Source organism: Squalius cephalus, assembly GCF_949319135.1.
Source record: "Squalius cephalus genome assembly, chromosome: 5".
NCBI lineage: Eukaryota > Metazoa > Chordata > Actinopteri > Cypriniformes > Leuciscidae > Squalius > Squalius cephalus.
This window is the reverse complement of record NC_137126.1, coordinates 33,964,188-33,987,116: the sequence shown is the minus strand read 5'-3', so window position 1 is coordinate 33,987,116 and position 22,929 is coordinate 33,964,188. Positions and strand designations below refer to the sequence as shown.

The following is a 22,929-nucleotide window of genomic DNA, read 5'->3' as shown; positions in this document are numbered from 1 at the left end:
TCAGTTTTCTTTGAAAACTTTAGAACAAATGTGCTAATCAAACTAAGAGATAATAAAAACAAATGTACATCTTTTAAAAACTATTTGAGAAGAAAGTTTTACCTGTGACTGGCAGACTTGCCCTCCTCCTTCTCTCCATTCTCTTGTTGCTCCTCTCCTTCCAGCGTGGACTGAGCTTTACTGGTTCGCGGCCTGTGCCGCCTCCGCCCTCCATTACCTCCGTTTTCCCCCCTGGAGCACCTCTCTCCCTCTCTTGTTCCTGATCGTGAGCCTTCCTTCTGCCTGGACCGCCGTTCGCTCTTCCCCCCAGCACTGACCACCCCATTGCCCTCCCTGTTATGCCTGTGGGAGTGATGGTGACGGTGTTCTCTCTCCCCACCTCCCACTCCCTCGTCCACTGAGCTCTGGTGGTGATGTCTGCGGCCCCCCTCGCCCTTCCCCTCCTTACAGCGTGTCCCATCATGCTCCTTACTGCGGCTGTGATGGACGTGATGCCGGACTTCTTTGCCATGCCCGGTGTCACCGTTTTCATTGGTCTCATTGGAGGGACGCTCCCTGTGACGGTGGTGCTTGCGCGGTGCATGCGACTGCAGGGGCTCCATCCCAGGGGGGACTCGTTCCTCCGGCATGCCACCCTCCCCTTGCAAATTCTGGGGTTTGTCCCAGCTTCTGTTAGGGCTAATGCGGCCGTCACAGTTAGGTTCCACCACCAGAGGCCGGTCGAGGTGGGTTTTGATGTCAGGGCGGAGGTGGAGGTTGGAAGTCAGCCTGGGGTTGAGCTCCTCTTGGTACAATGCCTCGCTGCTGGCCAGCATGTGCTTCCGAATCTGGGTGGTGCGCTGCTCCCACACGGACATCATCTTTAGAGAACGTTGCTGTTCTTTACTAGTGAAGATTTAAGGAAACAAATCTATTAGCCTCAGACAGACAAATTTAAATAAAACAATTAGGCATGGTGTTGACGTTAGTCCCCATCCATATCGAGACCCCCTTTCATGGTGGTGATTTTGTGTTTGCTTTCACTTAAAAATCCTAATTGATTTGAAAATTGGGCTTAATTTTGGATGGCTGCAACTTACACAAGCTAACAGTGTTGTAGTCGAGACAAGTTCAAGCTCCCGAGTCCATGAAAAGACCAAGACCATGAAAATATGGTCTTGGACTAAGACTTGAGGACCAAGACCATTAAAATATGGTCCCCGAGTCCATGACAAGAACATGAAAATATAGTCTTGGATTTAGACATGAGGACGAGGACCAAGACCATGAAAATACGGGAGCATGTGCATTCTGTCTTGACTCTGACTGGTACCTTTTCTGGGTCTTGACTCAAACTCAAATGAGCTGGTTTCAGCTACGACAGAAATGCGGAGTGATACAAATAGTGAAAAGTTCCAGTGCTGCTGGACTAAATATTAGTGTTCTTGGAACAGTGTTTGTCCAAGCAGATTCTAAGCAGGATAAATACTGTTGAATAAATAAAAAGAAGGTCTTTATGGATGCCAGATTACAAAGATTAGTCATGGTCATGCTTTACTCATCCTGCAAATGTTTGTGAACAATGATTTGGGTAATGAAGTTTAATCATGCATTCTACACCTGTGTTACACAACAAGTGTAGAATATTTAGAGGGGTTTGCCAGGTTTAATGACCTAATATCTATCCCTTCCTTATGAGGAATAGTTTACCCTCAAAATAACTTTTGCCATTGTTTAATCATCCCCATCTCATTCCAAATCTGTTCTTCCATGGAATACCAATGGAGAAATAAAAAAAAAAGGAAATTCACTGAGATTCGACTTAAAAGAATGATTCACTCATGAATCTGACTTCTTTTCTTTTTTTCTCTCTAATGAACTTGCCAAAAATATACTAAGGTTTAAAAGTTTGGGGTCAGTACTTTTTTTTTTTTATTAATACTTTTCTTCTACAATGACACATTAAATTGATCAAAAGTGACAGTAAATACATTTATAATGTTACAAAACATTTCTTTTTCAAATTGTTCAAATGAAAAATAAATCTATTCATTAAAGAATCCTGAAAAAAGCAACACGGTTTCCACAAAAACATTAAGCAGCACAGCTGTTTATAACATTGATAATAAGGAGAAATATTACTTGATCACCAAATCAGCATATTAGAATATAGAATGTTACTGTTACAATATTATTATAATATTTTATATTATAATATTTCACAGTATTTTTGATCAAACAAATGCAGCCTTGGTGAGTAACAACATTCAGTTCAAAAACATTTTAAAATCTTGCCAACCCCAAACTTTTGAACTGTGTGTGTATGTGTGTGTGTGTGTGTGTGTTTGATCCTGGTATTCACTACATTATGGGGACCAAATCTCACCACAAGTATAGTAATACAAGTAAATTTTGACCTTGTGGGGACATTTTTTTTTTTTTTGGTCCACATGAGGAAACAAGCTTATAAATTATACAGAATGATCTTTTAAAAAAATCTAAAATAGCAGAAAGTTTTCTGTGATGGATATGTTTAGGGGTACGGTTAGTGTAGGGGATAGATTATACAGTTTGCACAGTATAAAAATCATTACGCCTATGGAATGTCACCATAAAACAAGTGTGTGTGTGTGTGTGTGTGTGTGTGTGTGTGTGTGTGTGTGTGTGTGTGTGTGTGTGTGTGTGTGTGTGTGTGTGTGTGCGCATTTTTTCCTTGGAACAAAGCCAGTCATGTGGATTTGAAACGACGTGAGAGAGAACAAATGATGACAGAAGTCTTCTATATTTCATCTTATTTCTTATCCAGTTAGTTAGCATGAAAAAATATGAATCAAGACAAGTAAAGAAAAGTAAAGGAAAAGATTGAGCTGGGGAAAAGTAACACATCTACAATTCTCTCTTCTCCACATCACTTTATTCTGAGCACACCTCTAGCAGGCAGGCCGTGTACCAGGGATCAGGCGTGAGGAGTGAACTACAGCAATGTGTAGACAGGTGATGGGAAACAGAAAGCTCTCTGAGGCTGGGAGAGAGTGGAGAGACTGATTATCAGACATTATTCACTGCTTAAGTGCTAACAGGGCTTTGCAGTGTGAATCAGTCCTGAGGTCAGACTGTACCTCTTGTGGACTAGCTCATGGTGTGATAATCATTTCCCTTTTCTTTTTATTTTACTTTTGGCCATGTTATTTATAATAGGTAGCAGAGAGACTAAAAAACAAAACAAAAAAATGTCTCTAAGGCTCATGTGTCAGAGCATGTGAACTACTCACTACACCACAGTTCTGATATTTCCCCTTTTCTATCAAATATTAACATACTTAGCAAAAATAAGGACTGAGATGTTCTCAACGTGCAACAACATAGTACTTTAAAGCTGCTGTAAACAATGTTAGCTATCTTGCTAACTTCTGGCTAATCGCTCTAGCTTTGCTAACTCGCCAAGTCTCTGGCTAATAAAAACCATTCACAGCTTCATCAAACTCTGAATTTTAAGTGTGGTATTGACTAAAAATGCTTACAACAGCTTTAAAGTGCAAAGAGTGAAATGTTATCGATGAATGATTTTTTACGGCTATCCAAGGGTTAAAAATGAAATCATAGGTTAACACTGACATACTGAATATGTATGAATGTGGGGCAAGATTCTGGAATGTCCCATATAGTCCACATTGCCAAACACTATGAGATGCGTTGTGAATGAGTATTAGTCTTTTGTCATACAGATGATCAAAATATGTCCATTCATGTACTGTAGAAGTAATCATGCCCTGCTGTACCATTACCTCAAGTAGTGATGTGCAGGGGAGCAGACATAACTCCTAAAACACATACAGCACACATTGAAATACACAGATACACACAGACACGCTAAGAGTCCCCACAGTGCCACAGAAAACACGTCAGAAGACAAACATTTGACAAGAAAATCAGAAAGGAATAAAGATGTATCAAAGACAGACAGTAGTAAACGAATGGTGGAAAAATTAAAGAATGTACGAAACAGTGGAGAGAAGTGAGATGATGGCAGACTTTTCCAGACTCTACAACGCTAAAATCTTCAGTACTGCTCAAACTGAACCATTACTGGAATAGCTAAAAAAAACAAATCTGTCATCATTCACTCACCCTCATTTAGTTACAAAGCCATAGGACTTTTTATTCGGTGGAACACAAATGTTTAATGTTCTAGTCACTCTTTTAAATATAATGAAAATCAACGAGGACTGGGGCTGACAAGTCCCAAAATGAACCATAAAAGCATAATAATGGTATTTCAAATTACTTTTGTGCTATATTTCAAATCATCTGAAGCCATACGGCAGCTTTTGTGCCCGAAACAGACAGACTTTGAATTGTTACTGACATAAATCTTGACATTATAAGTTTGAGTACATCAGAGAAGTATTAATGTCCAATTCATGAATGAATCATTCAGACCTGTTTTGTGAACTAGATCAATCGATTCATTGAAAAGAATGATTCATTCATGGGCATGATGGCTGAATCTGAAATCGCCCCCTAAACCCTCATTCACTTTTGCCTACGTTAGTCCACTAATACTGTTCACTTGAAGGAGTGAATGATTCGGACAGCCGTTGAGTATACATCGGTTTTACACTCGTTGTTGCAGTGCAATGTGGGATTGAATAAGTGCACTCAATAACGTCCACTATGACACCACTACAAATGGCTGTCCCCTCAAATAACGCCCTTTTTGAGGGTATAGGGGCTGATTTCGTATTCAGCCGATGACTGATCGGTTCTCAGAATCAACTCACTGAATCAATGATTTTGCAGTAAACAATCCACTGGAGGGGAAATGTATCCCCTCCAGTGAATAATCATGATAATTCATGATAAAATCATGAAACACACCTTAATTTGTCTGTGTCTCACATAAAGTTAGTGTTATAACTTTAATTATATTTCTGTCTTGTAACAGCGACAGTCCTCATCCACTTTTATTATGTGAAAAAAATCACTTTTTTTGCTCCATGGAAGAACATAAGTCATACAGGTTCGGAATGATATGAGGGTCAGTAAATGATGAACGACTTTTCATTTTAGGGTAAACTGTTCCTTTAAAGCATCAAAGACTAATTAAATAAACTAATTAATCTATCACTAGCTTGAACACGAATATCTTTAAAATTTTAGCTTCTTAAAAGATTGATGAGCCAACTTCTGTGATTCTAATTCCAAATATTCTATTTAATTGTATGTGTAACGTGTGTGTGCGTGTGTGTGTGTGTCTGTGTGTGCGTGTGTGTGTGTGCACACACACACACACACAAAGATATTCGTGTGTGTGTGTGTATGCTCTCACAGTAGGTTTGTCTGACAGGAGTGCTGACTCATTAGGCACTAGCAGTAGCAGAAGCTCTAGTAGTGATGCTCACTGGGAAACAGACGGCCACTTCTCAGAACAGGGCTCAATGCCAACAGCAGCCAATGAACCCAGCGAACAGTTAATCTAGTATCCAGAAACTTGTCTGACCCGCTAGCTAAAGAAATACGGCAAACATAACGTTACAAAAGAAAGTAATTAATCCACTGATGAAGTTGCAGTAAACTTAAGCAGATTAACACTGATAGTTTACTTAAAGTTCACACTTGTACTTTTTTAGAGCAACACTTTACAATAGCTTTCATTAACAAGACATTTTATCATTTAAAATGGTTTTCAGTAAAGAAAGAAAAGAAAGCCATTTTAAATGTTACCCTTCATTCATTGTATTCTTAATGACTTCTTATGACCCATACACAATATTTCCTCAGTCATCTGTTAAACTATGAGCTACACTGTAAACGACTCTGGTCAACGAGACTAGTTCGGCTGTCTGGCATCAAATAAGAGCAGTGTGCTGGGACAGAGGAGGAGAGGAGATTTGAACAGAGAGTAAATGAACTCACGGTGAATGAGAGCTGGAGTTGGAGGAGCTGCATGAAACAGCACCGGGAATTGGCCTTATAAAACTGCATATGCCAAAAACAAAAACCATCAGAGGGGAAAGAAATAGTTTGGTGGGGTAGGAGTCAGTGTACAGGGACTACAGCTGTCAATCACTCTGACTCTAACTCCACCCAACTCAATGGGAAGTACATATCAACAATAGTGTGACTTCAAAACAGAATGAAAAACAAAACAGGCGAGAAGGCATTACAGTATTAAGAAAGACATTCAAATTCCAGGTGCATTAAAACTGATTAAATTAATTCATTATATTACATTCAATTAATTAATTATTATATTACTCTATTCAATAATATAATAAATTTACTTTTTAACACCGGAAAAAAAAATGTCTTTCATAATTAAGATATAATATATAAATGTTAACTAAAACAAAATATTACAAAAATCAGTAAGAATTTCTACAAGATCCTGAAAAAATCATATTCAGGGCCATAACTTCAATTGATATTGGAAATGATATATGTGACCCTGGACCACAAAACTAGACACATGGGTAAAAAAATGTAAATTGAGTAAATGTAAATGTAAATGTAGAGTAAAAATGAATAAATAAGCTTTCCATTGATGTATGTTAGGATAGGACAATATTTGTCCGAGAAAATCTGGAATCTGAGGGTGCAAAAAAATCGAAACATTGAGAAAGTCGCCTTTAAAATTGTCCAATTTTGTTTGCGATTCTGCTGCATTCACTCACAAAAATGAATGTTTTATATATTTACGGTAGGAAATTTATAAAATATCTTCATGGACCATGATCTTTACTTAATATCCTAATGATTTTTGGCATAAAAGAAAAATCGATCATTTTGACCCATACAATGTATTTTTGGCTATTGCCACAAATATACCCGTACTACTTGTGACTGGTTTTGTGATCCAGGATCACATATGTTACCCCAATATTCCGAATTGTGGTTGATCAAAGTTTTTAACACTTAATTTACATCGGATTGCCAGTACGATCTTTAGCAACAGTGAAACAACCAATTTAGGTTAAATTGCAAAGAACTAAATCAGATTTTGATGGCATGATTAATTTGAGCTAAATATATTTTTCACTGTACATTAATTGGTGTCTAACAACAAGTCTAATCAAACACAGTTAGTAAGGGAACATCAAAAAAAATCTTTAGATTTCCACACAGGCTGGTTGAATCAAGTTATACGTGCCATTTCTGTCTAAAGACAACCCACTATGGGTGCAGGACCAACTGCACAGAGAACATGGAGTCCTACAGAGACATAAATAAAAGTGACAACAGAAAAATAACAAAAATAACTAACACTCAGAAATCTGCTTATACACAGACAAACAGGATTCTTGGGACACATAAAAAAAAGCAATGAGAGGACATGATGGGGTGATGAACAGGTTTTACAAAGGGTTAGTGAAAGGGGAGGGCAGTACCCTCACTTCAGGTTTAATGCCCTCTGACTTACGCTGTGATGGAAATGTTAGCGGCCGAAATGGGGCTGACCTCCTTTACCTCCTTGGCTTTCTGCAGAGCCAGTTTCTTATTGATGGCCTCCTCCTGCTCCTCCTCATCCTGAGAGAGGAGTAAGACAGAGAAACACAGAATGACAGACGAGTATAAATTTGCATCCCATGTCAAAGCACCGTGTAGGTCCCAGGAGCCTTACGACCCTATACTGTAGATGCCATCTTTAGTTGAGGCTGTAAATCCCATAATGGGCTGAAAGCTTCATTACCTTGAGTTATTGACCAGGGCAAACATCAGTCAGATCAATAGAGACCCTTACAGAGTCTTATGAAACTAATAAAACTATCAGTCCATAGCGATAGGATCACACACTCTGTGTACACAACATGTGAGACTCATGTGGTGGGTGTGGAGGTACGGATGTGTGTGTGACAGTGCCAGAAGTTAAGTATTGCCATTGTATGTACATATGCTCATATGCAGGACCTAAATATGCAAAACCAACCTTGGTGAGTTCTTGTGCATTGGCAAGGTTATCAACAGCAATGGCCAAAAATACATTTAGGAGAGTGTCTGATCAAATGTGCTTTAAGGAATTGGGGTGAAAGTGGGCATCTAATAAAATAGTAAAACATTCAGGTTGTCCTTATACTATCGTTCAAAAGTTTGGGGTGAGTATGATTTTTATTTTTATTTTTGAGAAATTAATGCTTTTATTCAGCAAGGATTACTTAATATGATAACATTTAGAATGTATAAAAAGTATTAAAGGAATTATTATATTTAAACAGTTATTTTAAATTATTATAATATTTTACATTATAACTGATATTACTGTATTTGATCAAATAAATGCATGCAGCCTTGGTGAGTATAAGAAACTTCTTTCAAAAACATTAAAAAATCTCACCAACCCCAAACTTTTAAATTCAATCTGACATTACAAGTGCTTCATTCTGTTCTGTGATTTATAAAATACTAAATACACACATAAAATGTATATAGCTGTATGTAGCACCCATTTAACAGTAAATGGAGAAACACTTTCATATGAAAATATTATTTACAAATCAGTAGCAAAAACAACTCTACACACATAATTTCAATCCTGAATATGGGCGAAGTTATTTATTACTTATTTACTTACTTATTTAATTAATTAATTTAATGTAATAACTTTGCATTCTAAAATAAACAGAGTAATATAGTTTTTTTGGGACATTAATAAAGAGCACTGTTGCAGAAATCTACCTCTGTATGGTGTCTTTAGTTTATACATACAATACGAAGGGCTTTATATTTTACGATGAGTGTCATTTGTACATATTAAGTAGTTTCCTTTACTCAATAAAATTAGGCCATTAAAAAGTATTCAATTCAATGACAGTCCTATGTTGTACAGTATATAAAGGATACAGTTTCCAAACAGTGTGAGCACAATGAAGTACACAGAGCAGAACATTCCCCGGTGCACTCCTCCCTGGGATTCGATACCATGATACATCACTGCATTCCAGTCCTCTCCTGTCAGAATCTGACAAGATAAAATACATTATGGAAATACAAATATCAAACGAGAGCCTTCAGACACATATCACCAGACGAGACGGTCAATACCTGAAACACTGTCAGGATAGCAGCTGGGAATGTGTCAAAGTTGGTCGTCGGGGTCTCATCTTCAAAATTAAACCTAGAAGAGAGATGATGAGCTGTGAATCATTTTCTTGGATGAGTCTCATGTGGATGCTTACAGTAAGAGCCAGTTTTGCTCTTATTTCAAAATCTTTCATTTTTTTTCAATTTGTTTGCTCTCAAAGACAGCAAAAAACGGGATTGATATGTTCCAATAATAATGTTTCATCTGCATATAAAAGCTGAGCTGAGTTCTCCTCTCTGTATCTCTGGAGTTAATAACAAAAACATAATAAATATGCTTTCTTCTTCACCATTCTCTTCCATGTACACTCTCAGGGGCTCTGCAGGGGCCTCATTACTACAGAATGTAGAGAAATGCATAAAAAGAGAGAAGAAACATTTCAAAACCAAGGGCTTGTTTATGTTATTTTGGAAAATAAAAGTTATTTCTTTTTGTTTCTTTCTCTTCTTTTTTCTTTTTTGCCCAACCACCGTTCCTAATTTTATTGCAATAAAATAGTACAATAACAATATAATGAAGCAAACAGAAGTTAATAATGATTATAAACAAGTGATTTCTATATTCAGTGACATATCAATGGTATACTGTCATGTCTAAACTTATCATGATTTCATATAACTTTCATACTCCATTTGTTTGTATAACTTTCATAATGGTGATAAAAGCGATCTTTTGGTTTTATTTATGCTGTGATGTGCTAGAAAGCCTCGCACACATTGAAATCTCATCGGTTCAAAATCCTCATAGCTGCATATTAATTATCAAATGTGTTTTGGTTGGCTGTGATAGTGTCATTGCTCAGCATTTTCACCTTAAGTGAGGACGAAAACATTACTTTTTACGTAGGGTTCAACCTGGTTAGCAAACAGTGTTTCTTCGTCTAACTTTAGTATTCAAGTTACGGTAATTTAGTATTCATATATATACAGTATATATATTAAACATTCTAAAAGTGAGAATATTTTATCTGGTCTCATTGTTTTCAGCAGCTCTGCTCTCTGATGTGTTTCACAACTGAACATATGACACTGTCTATTTCATCCAGACCAGATAATGACTTCATGGATCAGACAGTCAGTTTATCATGTCCAGCTACAGTCTTAAATATTAATGCTCTATGGAGCTGAAATTGAGTATCAGAGAGGCACAAAAGCAATTTCTCATTTCACTAAGCACAGATCTGGAAAGACTTCACATCTTCGCCATCAGGGGGAATAGTCTCTCCTGCAGCTATCCTCACATTGTTATGTTTCAATAACATTTTCTCATTCCGCACCACCCATTTGTTTATCTAGCACTCTTCTCATTGAAGTAGATCACATGACAGCATGTTTGCGCATCTAAGCTGATATTTACCTCATGGGAAGCGTGCGTAGAGGCAATTCCTCTGCTGTAGCATACGATTAATAATTCATGGAACAGAGAAATGAAAACTTGCGCCGTCTGGATCAACTCAGTCATGTTTGTTAACATGTGGCTGAGGGGTAAATGAAACGGCAGGGCTTGGATGAGTCACAGATGCTTATGCAGAGAGGAACGTAAACAATGGGCAGTTTTTTTCCACGTCAATGGATGATTTATCAATTTTGGTGAAAAGTACATCACACAAGTGCTCTGAAAATTAAAGGGCCTAGATCAGCTGTTCTCAACTGGTGGGTCGCAACCCAAAAGTGGGGCACGTCACAGGTCTGTTCTGATTTCAGAGAGGCGGGAAAAAAAAAAACATAATAAAATGCAACTAACCATATAATTGTGTATAATAAAGACAACCAATTAAATAGGAATATTTAAGGAGGAGAAATACTTCCATATCTTTTGTTGACAGTATTTTGGCACAAATTCCTCTGTCTCTCGGTAGATTCTAGTCTGTCAATAGCCATTAAACACATATTCACGTACAACCATGGTTTGTGCCATCCACAATTTGTTTGTGCAGTAAATTATTGGCTGCTGAGAGCATGAAATCAATTAGAATTAGAAACTAACCACTAAAACTTTCAAATACAAGCCCCTGTTATCCAAACTTTTTGTTTACTTTTGCATGATAAGCTATTCTGGGACTGTGTTGGCTTGTAAAAGTTGGCAGTGTAAAACCTAAAGCAAAAACAAAAGCGAGAACATGGACTAGATGATCTGCAGTACTCACTGTCCTCCAAAGAGCTGCATCCCCAACAAAGCAAACACCACGATGAAGAGGAACAGCAGGAACAGGAGACTGATGATGGACTTCATTGAGTTGAGTAGAGACACCACCAGATTACGCAACGAGTTCCAATACCTACAGAAACATTCCATAATAACTACAGCATTAATACAGCCACATAAGGAATTGGAAGGCTTGTTACTCCCCAGGTATATTAATTATGCTTTTTCCACCCTAATTCAGAGACAGTTATTCCACTTTAATCAGAAAATTTTATCCAGTTTCCTTGACTAGTGTCTTTCGAAACTTAAAGGATTAGTTAACTTTAAAATGAAAATTAGCCCATGATTTACTCGCCTTCAAGCCATCCTAAGTGTATATGACTTTCTTCTTTTAGATGAGCACAATCAGAGTTATATAAAAAAATATCTTGGCACTTCCAAGTTTTATAATGGCAGTGGATTGCAACCAACAGATTGAAGCTCAAAAACGTGCATTCATCCATCATAAACGAACTCCAAACAGCTCCTGTGGGTTAATAAAGGCCCCCGGAAGCAAAACGATGAGTTTGTGTAGGTAAAATATTAATATTTAAAACTTTATAAAGTAAAATAACTAGCTTCTGGCCAAACAAACATACGGATTCCACTTAAGTCTAAAGCGCAACTTATGCCATGACGCACTACGCTACTTCCGACGTCATAAATTTCGTATGTTGCGCATTAGGGGCAAGTAGACTGTGTATGGCCACTTGGCCGAAAGCTAGAATTTTACTTTGTAACGTGTTAAATATGAATATTTTCTCATGAATATACTGTATGAATATAAACTCATCGTTTTGCTTCAGGGGGCCTTTATTAACCCCCCGGAGCCGTTTGGAGTTTGTTACGATGGATGGATGCACGTTTTTGAGCTTCGATCAGTTGGTTGCAATACACTGCCATTATAAAACTTGGAAGAGCCCAAGTATTTTTTTAATATAACTCTGATTGCATTTGTCTGAGAGAAGAAAGTCATATACACCTAGGATGGCTTGAGGGTGAGTAAATCATGGGCTAATTTTCATTTTAAAGTGAACTAATCCTTTAATTTGAAACTGTGAACCAATCAGAATCAAGCATTCAACCATGTCTTGGTTTAAATATGATCAATTTAGGCCATTGATCTGCAGAGCACCACAGATTAACACAGGGAATTATGATCTCTTACTTGGTAACCTTGAATATCCTCAGCAAACGCAGTGCTCGCAACACACTAATGCCAAAAGAGGCTCCTGGTTTTACGGCTGCCCAGATCACCTCGAAAATGCTACCCACAATCACCTAAAAAAATAACAAAGACAGCATTTAAAGCATTTAAGCAATACTATCCATTTATCCATCCATTCTCCAAACCGCTTGTCCTATTTAGGGTCATGTGGATGCTGGAGCCTATGCCAGAATAACGCACTGTAGGCAGAGACCCAGGCCGGATGGCCAGTAGAAATAATTTGATTAATTATAATTATAAATGTGATCATATATATATCATATTTAATCAGCATTTGTTTTATCCTACAAAAAAAACACAAGAATTGTCTTGGTGCCAGAACCCCTGGCACTGACTGAACATGTAGTTGGTCCCACATATCATTTGTATTTGATGGCACGTTACTCACCCCAAAGTCAAAGCAGTTAAATGAGGAGTGAAAGTAGGTCCTGGGCCCAAGGCCATACATCTTCAGACTCATCTCTATTAGAAACAGACCAAGGAACACAAACTCCGCCAAATCTATATAAACAAAGAAAACATTTAACAAAGGACTTTGTCAGTCACATCACTTATCATTCATATAAGATCATTAAGGGGCCGTTCACACAGAACGCGTCTTTGCGTCTAAAATGCTAAGACGCAGCACTCAGAAATATATCTTTTTAAAAGCACAGCGCATAAGTCAGGGGTCTCGAGACGTGCTTTTGAGATGTGATGCTCTGGCTGAAATAACCAAACAGCAGAATAGATAGCTACAATTTTTGACATGGAAAAAAAAAAGAAAAGAATCTCACTGGCTAGATAGGCGCAATGCAATGGAGGCAAGCGCATTTGGAGGAGAAGTGAGAGCAATGGTCATACACATCCTTCTAGTGTGTGTTTGCATAGAAAACAATGGAAAAGAAGCGCATTGTAATGGAAAAACACGTTCTGTGTGAGCAGCCCCTAAGTCATGCCAATAGTGAAAGATGCAATAACCTACTGACACTTTTTTACCTCATACTTTGTTGCTTCTATAACAGGTTTCAAAGTAACATAATCTGAAGAATAATCATCCCGGCCATCATAGTGGTCTGACAATGATAAGTCACAATAGTGTGGCCTCATGGGTAAAGAACTGGGCATGTAAATGTAAGGTTGCACATTTAAACCTTAAAAGGGGCCAATCATAAACTCCATCACATAGTGACCCTTAAATCTCTTGGGGGAGCTGTCACTGCAATAACTTTACTGTTTGTGGCCTTGGATTAAAGCATCAGCTAAATGCCAATTAATGATAAGTAGCAGCTGGCATGCAAGCAGAGGTAAATGTAGGAGGTGGGGCAATGCTCTTTTGTCATTTTTGGCACCAATCTGGCACAGGGGACTCTATGCTGTGTGGACTAGAAACTAATGAATTGAACTTGTGAGAACAGATTGCACCCCTGATGTGGATCCCAACAAGCCGACACACACTTTTTTGTTTTAATTATTTAGGGCTGTTTTAACAAGAAAAATACCATGATACCAATATACTTATACTTATTTTCTATTGTAACAATGAGCTAAATAAGCAATCCAACAGATGATGCATGACACAGAATGAATAATCAGGAATAACTTTAATAAACACAGAAAATGACACAACTACCATAACTTTACCATTCACTTTACCGTGAGGCCATGAGCTGAGGAAAACTGTGGGCTTAGATATATTAGGAAAGATTACAGGAAACAGTGACAGGGAAAACGAAACAGAACATAATTGTGACTTCTATATACACTACTGTTCTAAATTTTGTTGTTGTTGTTTGTTTGTTTGTTTTAGAAGGAAGTCTCTTATGCTCACCAAGGCTTCATTTATTTGATCAAAAACACAGTAAAATGGTAATATTGTTTAAATATTATTACAATTTAAAATAATTGTTTTTAATTTTAACATATTTTAAAATACAATTTATTCTTGTGATGGCAAAGCTGAATTTTCAGCAGTCTTCAGTGTCACATGATCCTTCAGAAATCATTCTAATAAGTTGACAGTTGAAAACTGTTGTGCTGCTTTATATATTTGTAAAAACTGTGATTTTCATTCAGGATTCTCCAATGAAAATAAAAATCACAAGAACAACATTTATTTGAAATATCATTTTTGTTTGTCCAATTTCCAAAAAGTCTGTCACTTTTGATCAGTTTAATACAGCCTTGATTATATGAAATTTAATTAATTACATTTTTAATGGAATGAATCTTCTTTTTAACTTAAAGGGATAGTTCACCCAAAAATGAAAATTAGCCCATGATTTACTCACCCTGAAGCCATCCTAGGTGTATATGACATTCTTCCTTCAGACGAATACAATCTGAGTTATATTAAAAAAATGTCCTGGCTCTTCCAAGCTAAATAATGGGAGTGAATGGGCACTATTTTTTGAAGTCCATACAAGTGCATCATATCCATCATAAAATTGTCTCAAATGGCTCCGAGGGGTTAATGAAGTGAAGCGATGCGTTAATGTAAGAAAAAAATCTGCATTTAATACTTTATCGACTAAAATAACTAGCTTCTGGTAGACGGCCGTACACATTGATATACGGCAAAAGAGTAACCCTTGAACTTGACGCACAACGTAATGACGAACGCGGTTGCCCAGCCCTGTTTGTTTGAACCCCCAGAGGTGTCACCTACATCCTACGTCATACATCGTCAAGTGTAAAGTGTTACTCTTTAGTCTATAAAGTTTTAAATATGGATATTTTTCTTACACCAACGCATCGCTTCGCTACAGAAGGCCTTCATTAACCCCTCGGAGCCATTTGGGACACTATTATTATCATGGATATGATGCACTTGTATGGAGTTCAAAAATAATGCCCATTCACTCCCATTACAAAGCTTGGAAGAGCCAGGACATTTTAATATAACTCCGATTGTATTCGTCTGAAAAGAAGAATGTCATATACACCAAGCATGGTGTATCAGGGTGAATAAATCATGGGCTAATTTAAAATTTCTGGGTGAACTTTCCCTTTAAAGTCCCCATGAATTCAAAATTGAAGTTGCGGCAAATGCGGCTTTACCGAGTTCAATGGCTGAGCTGTGATATAAACGAAACGCTATTGGATATTTTAAAAAGGGGAGGAGCTGCTTGATATGTTTGCCTGTTTCAGTGTAAATTAAATCAGCATATTGATAACGCTGCATGTTTCAAGGCTTCAACTTCACTTCAGTTGTGCTTTAAGAAACATAGCTCAGTCACAACAACAGGGTCAGTTTTATGTCAAATTCAAAGGCTAAAAACGAAAGCTAATTTGAGTCAAATCGTAAAATAAGTTGAACAATTAATAATGCAAAGACAAGTAGCATAGTACTTAAAAGCCCCTGTTTTGCATTGATTTTTCAAGGTTTTTTAAATCGCTCCCAATGCGCCTAAGCCATGTTCAAATATTGTTCACATAAACCTGTGATTCTCCAGAGAGCTGCAGTGATGTTTAAAAGATGCGGTTCACTTACACAGTGCATATGTGAGCCATTCGGGCTGGTCGTAGTGGACTATAGCCACACACAGTGTGTTCAGTCCCACTATACACAGAACGGTCCAGTAGAAGCTCTGGGCCTTCACCATACGTCGGATGAAGAAGCGAAACCTCTTCTCTTTTCTGCGAAAGTACGAAGAGCTCTCGTTCTTGCTGCTCTTCACACTTGTACGGGTGAATGGAGAGCCTTGGGGAGCTGCGGAGAGAGGGATAGAGGGATATGTAGAGAGAGAGAGAGAGAGAGAGAGAGAGAGAGAGAGAGAGACTGTTTTAGATGTTCACAACAGCTCACAGATGATGGAGAGGAGAGGGTTTCTATCTATCTATCTATCTATCTATCTATCCATCCATCCATCCATCCATCCATCCACTATCCCTTCATTATCCCCTCTCTTTTTTATGAAAACATCACTGATATGAGATTTACGATACATTGATTTGAATCTGTTGAATCTGCTTTTTTTCCCCATTTTCTGCGCTGATTTTGGGAGAACGTCCACCGAGAGTTCAAAGGACACAGGCATCGGGCCTGGAACTTACCAACCGATGAGATGTCAGTGAAGTGGTCTTCTCCTTCTTCTGCATTAATGAGGTCATTTTTGCTCTTCTTGGCTCTTTTCAATACTAAAAAATGTTGGAAAGCAAGTGAATAAACAGTAGTAGTATAAATTATAATCATATATTTAGACATTCTACTAACTATATGTAATTTTGCAACTGCATGTCAAGTACCAGTCATTAGAGTATTAGTAGACTGCCTGCTTACTATCTGCTAAGACTTTATTTTAATGGTTCCCCAACAGATATTCGACTGACTATAAGTAAATTTGCAAGTATATGTCAATTTATTCTGACCCTAATCTTAATCCAAACAGTCAACTAATACTCTATTAATAATTAATTGACATGTAAGTTACTTATACTACTTATACTTATTCTAGATAATATCTAGAGTGGACTATAGAAATAAAGTGTAACCATATTGTTAATTATTATTTATTAGTAGTATTTAAAACTTAAGCTATTCTGCTCATGTAATTTATATATATATATAATTCATTTTCAATGATTACCTGGGTTGTTGCATTTCCTCTTGTACCAGGCACCATCCTCCTTCTCCTCTGCATTTTTATCTTCTTCAGCAAGCATGACTTCCTCTGAGACAAAGAATATATTTTACTACTCTCACACACTATACTTTAAGTGGTTGTTGCTGTTCTGTGTTGTGGTTGGTTTACAGGTGGATAAACAGGATAAAAGGTAGACAAAAGCGACCACTAAAAGACTTTTTGTAACCTGGTGCCACACACAGTAATCACTGCTGTCACTGCAGATCTAACTAACATCCAGCAGGAGGCAGGGACAGCAGTGAGCACTGTATCGCCCAACACATTAACGTTTTAAACAATGCAGTGAAGATCTAACTGACTATAATGGCTGTAGATAGATACACGACGAAGTCAAAGCACATGCAAGCAGTTAATTCCATTATGATTTTATGGTGTTAAAACATTACAGCCAGGGCCACCATGGAGGAGTTTGGGAAATCACCTCTCTAAATCAATGAAATCCCCAAGGAAGAGCTCTAGTGGGCTTCTGGGAAACAAAAGGGAGGATACCACATGCTGTGACAGAGCTTATTAACTCCTGAGCTGGTGGAAGATCAGAAGTTTAACAAGAAACTGTGCCATCCTAAACTAGGAACTACAGTATTAGATAATGGATGAGGCAGAACTATATAAGACCAACAACATCAACATTTACAGAGCTAAAACTTTCTAAACTTGAGAAAAATCCTGTCATCCATTTTTTTCTGATTCATTTTTGTTATGATCATTTGTCGTAATGCCACATGCTGAGGCCTGTTTCACACATCCTGCATGTGCATCTACATGGAAACAGAGTGTTCACTCTCACATCATTCCTATTGAAACAGACACATAATGCCCATAAAACAGACTTCTCTCCATTAATTCATAGACAAACCTTTCTACAGTATGAATGAACATGCATTTCCCCAGGACATACTGTTTTATGCATGCCTTAACTAGATAATGTAACCTTATCATGTTTCATGTCAAAATGATCCTCGTTTAACTCTCTACACATCGGTGTATATCACCTCCTCATAACATTCATTGTATGCTTTTTATATTAATCAGAGTAACAATTAATCAGAGACAAAAATACTGCCAATCCACAATGATCATGTAGATGAGTCAGCTTCCAAACAAAGGAACTTTTCCCACTTGAACTTACAACCTTTTCATTGGTCAAGCCAAACTTGAGAGGTGTGACCTCTGCAGAAGCTAAAAGGGCATTCTGTAAGGACCACTAACGTCAAAGATGATTGACAATTAGCATAAAGTTTGGATTGGCGGTATGGTTCTGTTCTGGGCAAGAACTTCCTGCCCATCCATGTAGCCTAGCATGATAAGAGCAGGGAGAGCAGATAAACCTCCTTTAGGGTAAACAGAACCAACATGAATGTATTGCAGATATATTTAATGTTCAATAATTTAATGTACAACATAATTCGAGAAAAATTAGGAATATCAGAAGGCCAAGTCCTGACTGGACGAGAGGAGGAGCTGGGGATGGAGGAGGGTAATTAGCTCCTGAGTAACACGATAAATCTGCTTATTATACTGAATGGACCTTATATATAGGGATGCTGTGATTGCCGTTGTATTCCTATAGGTAGACGTGAACCAGATGAAAGTCAGCTGATGCGAGCTTGACTGATATAACCTGCCAGAACTAACTAGCCTTAATTTATCTCAGTGACCCGGTCTCTTCTTGTTGCTGGTCATATGGAAAAGACTAGAGACATCCGGTCTGACCGCGACGTTGCAGGACCTCCCCATGCCGGCAGGGCCTCACAGTTACAACAAACCATGTTGTAACTTTCCACCTGGGTGAGAGGACTCTCCAACCACAACCGAGTCAGAACGAAGTTCGTCATTCTTCACTCAACCCGGAAGAACCTGTTTGCAATTTCACCACCATTGAACTATTGAACTATTGGCCCATCAAGATATAGATACATTTATACAGCAAATGTATTTTCTGCTGATTTCAGCAAGAGAGACCCAATAAAACTCTACTGCAGTTTCAGGGATGCAGCATCACGCAGTAAAAATTGTGAAATTGTGTACTCAGAATGTGTGAAACACGTTAAAATCCTATGATGAGTAGAACTTGAGAAGACCATTACTAAACTGGCCCCAGATCAGTGTAAATCTACAGACAAAGAAATCTCCGAGACATTGACTGTTGAGGTGAAGCAGCTGATGAAAGAGCTGTTACATGCAGTCATGGGAAGACTGAGGGGATGAACCAGCTGGTGAAGTGAGAGGAAGGCTATTTGGTTGCCATGGAGAGAGGAAGTGATGAGCAATAGACAGGCACAGATACATCAGCTCCCATTGCGGCTGAACAGAGATCCGGGAAGTGAGTGAGATAAACAGTCAAGGGAGGAAAAACACAAGGGAACAAAATGCTCTCTAGGGAACTGACCGAGGCCTTCTGGTGATTGCGATGTACTGTAGAACATTCTCAGGTTCAGGTCTTGAAAAACGCATGAATGTCTTTGGTCCTGTGGCGATTACTATAAGTGTTAATGGAGATATTGTTAATTTTTAGAGACTGACCTGCCTTGCAGATCCACTCCAAGTAACCGGTCAGTTCCCTCTCTATCTGCTGTTGTCTGCGGAGCTTCAGGAACTCCTGCCTTTTCTCCACACGCTCTCGCTCCTTTGCAAACTCCCTGTGGGGAAAAATGCACATACTGTACATACACATCCATGAACACACTGTACTGCACAGAGGTATCAGGGGAGCCCTGCTCTACGGCACAGGTTATGTGGGTAAGAGTATGAGTGTGTGTGCTTATTAAAGTGTGAAGTCTCATAGTGATTTATCCACATAAACAAAAGACCCTATTGATCTTCATAAGGCTCATGGTTGAGAAATACACCAAAATGAAACATTACAAACATTTGCAAGAACAAATGTGAAGTTAAAATTCTTTCTCTTATGCCAACTTAATATACAAAGTCAGATGAGTAAGCCATTTTTATAATAATTGTCAAAATACAATTTCAGGGAAATTAATTAAATAAGCTACCTATTGATGTCTACAAATCTAGATCAATAGGTTTGTAGACTTCAATAGATCTACTTAAAAAAAACGTATTACACGGCTTTGTGGAATACTTGATTCTGATTGGTCAATCGCGCCATTCAGCGGTATATTATTCCTCGATAACAACCGCTGAAAACTTGCTAGGAACGTTTTTTCTTCGTGCTCTCTCTTGTTTCATACAAATGCAGCTGCTGCCATTTTGTGACTATTGTTTTGTACACTGTTGGATTAAAAGATACAAACTGGTACGATTTTAAAACAGTTTAATCTGAAATCAATATCTCTTATCTCCATAATTATGGATGTGGCGAAATGCTGTGTAACAAGTGGTATGACTGTATACTGTATCTCTTAAATGTCCCTCTAACGTTAGTTTGAACTTGCCATGCTTGTAACTGCTCTCTCTGCGGAAGCTTTGTGTTTAAAGACCTAATAAAATATTTCAACTCAGATCAATATTTCGTGTCTAATTATTTACTTATGTGGCAAGTAGCCGTGTAATAAGCGGGATAATGTACATACAGCCGGTTGTTCTCTCAGAATAAACCCTCTTCAGGCTGATGGAAGTCCTCATCACCCTAAATAAAACCCTAAGTAATAAAAGTATACATTTTTTTCACCCAAAAAAACCTTATTGACCTCAAACTTTGAGCAGTACTGCAATTATATACATAACTTTAAATAAATAATTATTTATATAAATTAATATAAAATCATCATCACCAGTTAAAACCAGGTGTTCAAACTAATCGAAAATTCATTATTTTTGCATTTCTAATTAATGATGGCTGCACTTCATCCTTAAGGAAACAGAGGTCAATCATTTTTTCTCTGTAATGCACCTACATGCCTAGACAGTTTTTCTCATCTCTCTGTCTATTCTCTAACTTTCATTCCACAGTATGACAAAACTGTGTAGTGATAACTTTTTAACATTAGATATAGCTCACAAAAAGTGGTATTTACTGTACTGAGAAATGCCCATGCATTGCCAGTGAGAGGCATAATTTACCATGACTTGGTTATTAAACGAGTCCTATTTCATTTTCAGAAACATTATAGCTTTCTCTGCAACATGATTATGGAGAAGCACTAAGGGATAAAAAAAAAACTGTTTGTGCCCCCTCACAACCTTCCATCTGTTATCATGATAATTAGAGGAGGGTGGCGATGATGGACCACCATTACTCTTTAACAGGTGTTAACAGTGTACAGAGAGAGGAGGTTAAAAAGCTATACATGCAAAGAAAAAAGAAAAAAAGAAAACAAACGTAGGGTGGACCGAATGTGAGGGATTTGATGCTTCTGGGATCAAGATTTTACTTCATGCTCGAGAATGTGATCGGAACACGGAATGTGAATGTGAAAGAAAAAAAAACGAAGGGAGAAAATAAAATAGGAAATCTGTGAAAATCTGTGAATCAAGAAAGAAAGAGAAGAAATATTATATACAACAATCATATAATGTGATAGGGACCACAAGGAGAATCACAGCAAGTAAAAACGGGGCGATGTTAGCATCCAAAAATATGTTTAATACAAGCAGATGTGCAAAAATGTGCAAACAAATATGGTTAAGAGAAATAAAACAGGTTATAAATAAAACATTTTAAAAACTTCATCTATTGAGGCCAGAGTTTCAGTGCGCTCAAGCAGCGCTACAATAACCTTGTTCAAATTCCCTCAAAAAACATGATCCATCCTCCAATCCTCCCTTCCTCTATTGATTTAAAACACACTGGTGTCTTTCTCCAGTAGAAATGAAAGCACATTGGCTTAAATACACACATATGCCTCACCATATGATTAATAAATAGATACACAAGATGATTAGGAACAAGAGTTAAAACAAGTTAATAAATAGGATGGATAAAACCTACACCTACATTTGCACAACATTTAGTTAAAATGAGTGCTCCCATCCAGTTCTCACTCTCTTTAAGGCAATCCCCACTTAGCCAAAGCAGGAAATATAAAACAGCGAACCCCACGTAAATATTATAAAATGCATAGGAACAGTAAGAACACTGTACTGTAAAAACAGTAATAGAAGACAACTTCAAGGTCTCTCCATCACAGATAATAGCAGAAAATAATAATTGTTTTGCCCTGAACTTTCATACTGGCAAATGCTGTTTTTAGTGGATAAGTGGATTAGCATAACCATACACCAAAACTTGCTGGTAAAAGTGGCTGACTACGACTAGTATGGTCTATCTGACGCAGCTGGCTGACCAAGTAAATCTCACTGGTTAAAGGAACAGTTCACCCAAAACTATGAAACACAAAAGAGGATATTTTGAAAAATGTTTCACTGTTCAATTCAATTTTACTTCATGAAAGTCAATGGGGTCCAAAAACAACATCCCATTTTATAAAAAAAGACAAATATATATATTTTTCTAAATATCTTTTTTTGTGTTTCATACAGGTTTTAAGCAACATTAAGTGGATGAGTACATTTTTTGAGGGGAGGGGACCTATCCCTTTAAGAACCTGATGCTGGTCACTAGCACACTAGCACTAGCACATTTATTAACAGTACGTTTTTAGTAGGATTCCCATACTACAATGTGGAGATATTCTTTTCTTCTCCCCTCCCTGCATTGCAGTGGCTGTGTGACGTGACAGTGAGTGTGTGTGTGTGTGTGTGTATTTGTTTGTGAGTGTGTGACAGACAAGGGGGAATACTAACCCTGCAGCAACATCTACAGTATATCGCTCTCTCTTTCTCTTTGACACACTCACACAAATGCTAATACTCACACGAGTCCATAATGCATAAACAGACTCCAATCCATTGTACTTCTGTTTCGA

General features: G+C 37.7%; 1 protein-coding gene across 1 annotated transcript in view; it reads right to left on the bottom strand.

The window, feature by feature from the left end:
• Positions 1 to 22,929, bottom strand: part of cacna1ba (calcium channel, voltage-dependent, N type, alpha 1B subunit, a) — a 106,068-nt gene that overhangs the window by 37,506 nt on the left and 45,633 nt on the right. The window contains exons 8-21 of the mRNA XM_079871639.1: positions 19,619 to 19,734; positions 17,039 to 17,122; positions 16,506 to 16,589; positions 15,943 to 16,161; positions 12,859 to 12,971; positions 12,411 to 12,523; positions 11,205 to 11,336; positions 9,019 to 9,091; positions 8,818 to 8,935; positions 7,907 to 7,974; positions 7,400 to 7,506; positions 5,896 to 5,958; positions 3,765 to 3,800; positions 103 to 885 (exon numbers count right to left, since the gene is read on the bottom strand). Coding sequence (XP_079727765.1) covers positions 103 to 885; positions 3,765 to 3,800; positions 5,896 to 5,958; positions 7,400 to 7,506; positions 7,907 to 7,974; positions 8,818 to 8,935; positions 9,019 to 9,091; positions 11,205 to 11,336; positions 12,411 to 12,523; positions 12,859 to 12,971; positions 15,943 to 16,161; positions 16,506 to 16,589; positions 17,039 to 17,122; positions 19,619 to 19,734 — 2,109 coding nt within the window. The remainder of the gene's footprint in view (positions 1 to 102; positions 886 to 3,764; positions 3,801 to 5,895; positions 5,959 to 7,399; positions 7,507 to 7,906; positions 7,975 to 8,817; positions 8,936 to 9,018; positions 9,092 to 11,204; positions 11,337 to 12,410; positions 12,524 to 12,858; positions 12,972 to 15,942; positions 16,162 to 16,505; positions 16,590 to 17,038; positions 17,123 to 19,618; positions 19,735 to 22,929) is intronic.